This window comes from Phascolarctos cinereus, unplaced genomic scaffold, assembly GCF_003287225.1.
Source record: "Phascolarctos cinereus isolate Bilbo 61053 unplaced genomic scaffold, phaCin_HiC Scaffold_2;HRSCAF=192, whole genome shotgun sequence".
Lineage (NCBI taxonomy): Eukaryota > Metazoa > Chordata > Mammalia > Diprotodontia > Phascolarctidae > Phascolarctos > Phascolarctos cinereus.
In genome coordinates this window covers 120,839,340-120,846,281 of record NW_027555625.1, presented here as the reverse complement: position 1 = coordinate 120,846,281, position 6,942 = coordinate 120,839,340, and the positions used below count along the sequence as shown (strand labels likewise).

The 6,942-nt window shown below is 39.7% G+C and overlaps 1 protein-coding gene across 1 annotated transcript in view; it reads left to right on the top strand.

Moving 5' to 3' along the window:
* The first annotated feature begins 966 nt into the window (after positions 1–966).
* ANTXR1 (ANTXR cell adhesion molecule 1) overlaps positions 967–6,942 on the top strand; it is a 324,308-nt gene continuing 318,332 nt past the window's right edge. Inside the window, exon 1 of the mRNA XM_020985369.2 lies at positions 967–1,503. Within this exon, the coding sequence (XP_020841028.1) occupies positions 1,352–1,503 (152 nt within the window). The 5' untranslated portion in view covers positions 967–1,351. The remainder of the gene's footprint in view (positions 1,504–6,942) is intronic.

The window sequence follows — 6,942 nt, the reverse complement described above, 5'->3', positions numbered from 1 at the left end:
AGTCTACACTAGCCTACTGCAGATTTCTACACCCTGGGACTTCCTTTCCTCAGTCCTGCTTCCGGTCTCTTTCCTTCATTTGTCTCCTCCTCTCTGAAACTGTATACCTTTCAGTGGGAGTCAGAAGCTGATCTGCCCTTTTTCTGATGATTTTTGAAAATTCCTGTATACAGCATAGACAGCTCAGTGATAATTTGGACTAATGAAGTGTTGGGCTCTTTAATGGATATACGGGGTTCAAATGGTCAGAGGATCTGGAGCCAAAAGGGACATTAAAAACCATTTAGTCAGACCTCTTAGAAACTAAGGGGCAAGTAGGTAACACAGTGCCAAGGACTCTTCTTGAGTTCAAATCTGGCCTTAGACACTCACTAGCTGTGTGACCCTGGGAAAGTCACTTAACTCTGTTTGCCTCAGTTTCCTTATCTGTCCAATGAGCTGGAGAAGGAAATGACAAAACCACTCTTATTATCTTTACCAAAAAAACCCCAAATGGGGTAATGAAGAGGGTTCTTCTTATAAAGAGAGGCTATGTCTTGCCCAAAGTTATGGAAGTAGTAAATAACAGAGCCAGGATTATCGCTGGAACCTTAGGACCTAGAACAGTACTTTGTGCTTAGGCCCTTAATATTTTTTATTCCTTTTGATTTTGAGTAGGGTTGAAGCCCTGTTTCTCCAACTCCAAACTCTCCCTGTGAGTAGCTACTGACTCATAGGATCATAGGATAACCTTTGTGATCCTAGAATTGTGTATTCCACCTCCTACAACTCCCAGATAACTGACCAGGATACAGCAAGAACATTCTCTTCAGAAAACATGATGGTCCCAAATAGACCCAATTCTGGTGGAAGCCAAAGCTTGCTTTATCTACTCTTTACCACTAGATGGCAGGCGCTATCTTTGTTTAACTGGAAAAATAAAGTTAAATTAAAAGGGTGGAAGGAGATAGAGGGGGAAATAAAGAAAGAATTCTTCTTCCCAAGAAAAATTTTAAAAACCCACCCCATTTATTTTCGATCTGAGACAAAGAACTATCAGGAGTTAGAGTCTCCAATAGCAAAACTCAGAGACCTTTTTGCTTTCTGAACTCTTAACCATCCAAAGTCATGAGAAGTCCCTTTAAAAAAAAAAGTGAAATACAGTATTGTGAATCTTGAAATCTGAAACCGAGAAACAGAATTGCAGGGGAAAGAAGAAGGAAAACCTTGAACTCTTCCAGACAATTGCTTCCAGGGGAGTTTCAGAAAGAAAAAAGAAGAAGCAAAAAGCAGAGGGGAACTTTGAATGGCTTATTTGTGAGGAGATTCCAGGAACTTTCTGAAGACAATTCTTTCCCCTTTTCTGGATATAATGGCTATTGTGGAGCAAAGAACCCTTAGGATTGGCTTCAAGTGTCTCTCTTTAGCTACTTTTGTGCTTGCTTGTGCTGGACAAGGTGGAAATAGGGAGAATGGGGGTCCTGCCTGCTATGGAGGATTTGACCTATACTTCATTTTAGACAAGTAAGTGCCTTTGGTTGTTTGGCTTGCAAAAGACTTGTTATGTGACCCATTTTCAGGGTACAGGCTAAGAGCACCCTGCACTCTGGAAAACACTCCTACTTTTGGTTTATTTTTTGGGCAGTTGGTAATGAGTCCAAAAGTTTGGGACCTGAAAGAGTCTCAAACATGGGCTGAGTCCTGATGGGTACCTTAGCATCCTTTGCAAAGTCAGGCTAAATGTGGCTGTTGCTGGCTCCAGGGGAATTGCCTGGACCTTCTGTTGTAAGCTTTTGTTAGGACTTCTCCAGTTCTGGGTCTGCTGTTCAGCTTCCAACCCTGCCTTAGAGTCTGCAAAGGGGAAAACTCTCTGATTTCTAAGCATCCTTCTCTCCCAATTGCTGATCCTCATTCCCTCAGAAAGGATGATTCTCTCCAGTAACTGAGGGGTTTTCAAGGGCCACCTTTAAACACTGCTGTGCTAGAAGGATCAGTTGTATTTCTCCCTGTTTCCATTCACATGCTCAGGGTGAGACACTTGTTGATAATGACAGCTCTGCTATTTCAAGAATTGTAAATGTTGTTAATATCTCTACTCTACTGTTCACTACCTGTGCAATCTTGGAAAAATCCCTTCCTCTCCTTCCACCTCAGTTTCCTTGGCTATAAAATGAACAAATTGTACTAGATGAGCTTTAAATTCCCCTGCAAGTCTACATTCTGTAAAATAAAGACATCCTGAAGGGCTGAATTGATTTTTCGTATCAGTTATGATTAATTTTTTTTAGAGATGAAAAAGAACTTTAGAAATCTTTTAATCCAACCCATCTTATTGTCCTAGGAGATAGTGAAACATAAAGAATTTTGAAAGGGAAGAGGAAAGAAGGAATTATAGAAATCATTTATTAAGATCCTACTATGTGGCATGTACTTTATTAATATCTCATTTATTGGAAATGGGGAGGGAATAAGCATCTACCATGTGCCAAGCACTGTACTAAATGCTTTACAAATGTTATCTTATTTGATCTTCACAATAAGTCTTGGGAGATAGGTGCTATAATTATCATCCCCATTTTACAGTTGAGAAAACTGAGGCAGATAGAATTTAAGTGACAGTTAATGAGTATTGGAGGTTCCATTTGAACTCAGGTCTTCTTGATTCCTGGCCCACTACAACACCTAGCTGCTACCTAAGTCAGATGCTGTAGGATTTGAGGTGGTTAGAAGCAGAAGGAGAATCATCAGATAAAAGATTTAGAGGAGAGAATATACCTCAGAGACTGTCTTACTCAACCTCCTCATCTTAAAAATGAGAAAACTGAAGCAGAGTGAGGGAAAGTTACTTACTCAAACTGGCACTCTACTGCTAGTAAGTAACAGAGCAAAGCTTCAAATCTAGCCTCTGGCTGCCCATTCAGAGCTCCTCTCATAATATGCTACCTTTGTCTCCAGTAATGTGATGCACATTTAACAGAGAGAAGGTACTGAAGATAAAGGAGCTGTGTATATGTTTGCTTTTTAACTAACATGAGGCCATAGTTGGGGCAGAGGGTCCCATGAGGAAGTCTTGATTTCATGACTAATATGAACGTCTTGGGGATTTAACTCCAACAAAGTAGAAAGTCCAAACAATTAAACATTTCGCTAACTTTAACTCATGGCAAAGCCTCAAGTCATTTCAAGAAAGTGTTGGAATATCTGCTAACAACAATGAAGAAAAAAGGAGCTCTCATAAGGAAGCCTAAACTCATTGGAAGATCTATCCATTTGCTAATTATCAGGCAAGCCACTTGCCATCACTATGGCAGTGAAATGAATTTTACAGGCTGGAAAGTATTTGGAAGCTTGGAAACATTTTTTAAAGAGCCCTGAAAATATAAACTGGCCAACTGTACCCCAAAAGGGCTTTTCAATAGTCCCGGATACATATAGACATATGAATATATATGTATGTGTGTATACATCCATCCATCCACACATACATGTGTGTTTGGGGTTAGGGTGTGTGGTTTTTTCTTTCTTCCATAAAAAATGTTTTGAACTTTGGATAGTCCAACTGAAAAGTGAGAGCTCTCTCTGGAAGATTTATGAGAGGCTAAATCCTGAAAACATGCTCTTCTACTGAGAAATGGAATTTCTTTTGTTCCTTCCAGCCACAGAGAGCACCAGCTTGCAAATTCCATTGGCTATACCTCAAAGCCCTTCCCTGGGTTCTCGTCCTTCACAAAACCTAGCTGGGGCTCAGGGCTGCTCCTTTCTTTGTGTCCTAAATTCTGAAGTTTCCATTCCAGAGGGAGATGTCCTGTTCACATTTGACTCACACTGACATTTGAACAGGATGAGTGATCCAGAGAGATGCATTAGGTCCTAAACTCAGCAAGCAAAAGTAACAGAAACATGGTATGGGAAAAAAAGAATGCTGGATTTGGAATCAGAAAGACCCAAGTTCAAATCTCAGCTTTGCTTCTCACAATCCGTATGAGTTCTCTCTCCCCTGTTTGTCTCAGTTTCTACCACTATAAAATATATTTCAATATACAGAAATAATATTAATATTATTAAATATTAATGATAGCTGGCATTTCTATAATACTTTAAAGTTTACCAAGCACTTCCTATATTATCTTATTTGATCCTCACAATAACCCCATAAGGTAGGTGCTATTATTTTACTAATGTTTTATAGTTGAAGAAACTGAGGCTCAAAGAATTGGAAATGACTTACCCACGATCACACAATCTGGGGCAGGATTTGAATGCAGGTCTTCCTGTCTCCAAATCTAGTGCCCTATCCAGCAAACAACTTTCTTAAAGATGGCACCTCAAGAAAGGACCCCCAAAGTATGTTATTTCTATAGTTCTAAGACTAGAGGAGGTAGGAAATTCGATTCTGCACAAATATGTGCCCTTAAAGTCACCACAACTTGATTTTTTTCCTCTTGGATAATACATCAAACAAAGGGAGGGCAGTTTTGATGGTATGTACCACACGCCCAGAACCAAAACTTAGGATTTTAAGATCTAGGTCTGGAAAGGCTCCTAAAAGAGTATCTAGTCAACAGGTGACAAACTTGTACACCCAAAACTCCTAAGGGTGGCCTAAAGCAGATTAGAATGGAATTGAGGAATATTTAGCAAAGCAAATACAACAACGACAATATTAATTTATGGTTTCCTAAGTCAGTATGAAGCCTGCAGAGATCTGCTTCTATTTGAGTTTGACACCATTATCTAGTCCAACACCTTCTCCCCATTTTACAGATGACATAGCTGAGACTGAAAAAGGTTAAATTGCTTACTCAAAGTGACGTGAGTAGTAAGGAAGAGAACCAGGTCTTGAATTTGTCCTTCTGTCTCCAAATGAATCTCTCTTCTGACTATGCACATTGTTTCAATTCAACTTGGCTTAGCTAATCCTTTGCGTGTGGCTCCTTCTTGCCCATCTGGATTGTAACTCTGTTCATAAATTTTATGTGCTTTGGCCAGAGGGTGAGTTGGGTCAAAGAGCCAAGAGATACAGACTGGTGCAGTGGAAAGTTTGCTGAACTTGGAATCAGAGATATGGGTTCAGATCCCAAATCTGATGCTTACTATCCAGGGGACCTTGGGCAAGTCATGGCAAATCTCTCTCAGCCTCAATTTCCTTGTCCATAAAATGGAAAGAAGAATACTTTCACCGCTTGTATAGCATGAGTTTTTGTTAGGGAAGTGCTCCATAGACCTTAAAGCACTTTTTAAAAAAATTCCAGACCTATGATTTCATTGTTATGGGAAATTTCCAGTTAGGAAAATCTCTCCATCAGTATAGACAGATAAGCAATTCTCAGAGAGCTGCATGGGCACTGAAGAGTTAAGTGACTTATCCACAGTCACACAGGTAGTATGAGAGGGACCACTAGAGCCCAGGTTTTCCAAAGTTAACCTTATGTCTCATATTTCTTTAAATATGACTTCTTACTAAGTGGCTGTAGAAAGTCTAGGAATGGGTTCACTGGCCTATCTCTTCTGTCCTGTAATGATTCTTAAGAAATGATTTACTGGTGGGGAGTTGCTGCTGTTATGTACCCAACAAGATGGCTGTAGGAATCCCCATGATTCATTACCTTGGGGCTCCCCAAAGCCACCCATTGCTTCTTCTAGCTTGCAAGAGCAATACTCCCAAATTAAGACCAATTGATCACAATTAAATATCCTTTCACCCACCACTTCTACTACCTTCCTTCCTGGGACTGATTTTCTCATCATTTTGACAAGATGAAAGCTTCAGTTCATTTTTATTCTCAAGAAAGATGCCACTCTGTCTTGGTGGGAACCCTGTGTATATATATTTAGTGGAACATCATGTTTGTTCAACTGGGAGCAAATATTTCTTAATGATAACCTAGAAGACCACAGTAACACAATAGGGCATTATTAGTAGCTCTGAAGACTAGACTGATAGCTTGGCCTGCACAGTGCTTTAGTGATGGAATTTCGTGTTCATTTAAACACACTTTTCTGGTTATGGTCAAAAGAAACCATAGTGCTGGGAATTCAATCAGGCCTTCCCTCCTTCCCCTTATGAAATTTGGAATGCCACTAACCAGAGGAAAAACTTCCTAACACTTAGAGTTGCCCCAAAGAGCAATGGGCTATCCTCAGAGGTAGAGAATCCTTTATTAATGGAGGTCCACAAATGAAGACTGGATGACTTGTTGTAGGGGGAATATTAGAGAGAATACCTGTTCAGATCCACGTTGGCCTAGATGACCCCCTGAGATCTTTTTTAACTCTAAAAATCAGTGATTCTATGATCCTAAAGATAAATGATATGTATGCATCTAACCTCCTTTCAATCACAGTTGAAAACATCTCCCATGGAAAGCCTTCTTGGAGTGGTGTAACCTATTCTCCAGCCTACCAACAAAATCCCTGATCCATCTTTTCTCTTTGGCAGATCTTTATAATTATGTTTCTTTCCATTTCACATTGGCCCAACTTGTCAAAGATTGCCAATTTCTTTAGAGAATGGAACATGTGCATTGTATTCTAATATTTATCTTTAACTAGCTAGTCCCTATCCTTATCCTTATATATTTTAAGCCCTTCATGCACTACCATGTACCTTTTTATTTTTTTGGTGAGACAATTGGTGTTAAGTGACTTACCTAGGGTCACATAGCTAGTAAGTATCATGTATCTGAGGAAGGATTTGAATTCAGGTCCTCCTGACTCCAGAGCTGATGCTCTATCCACTGTGCCACCTAGCTGCCCCCTACTATGTACCTTTATCAGACACACACGCATGCACACACACACAAAATAATTTTTGATCGATATGAGTCAGCAGTGGTCACCCAAAAGTTTGTTCAGGAGAGTCAATAACAAGAATTCATTACTAGATATTACAAAGGCTTTTATTTAACATATATTTGTGTGACTTCTTCCTCTACCCAACAAGAAGGTTGCTCAATACACACA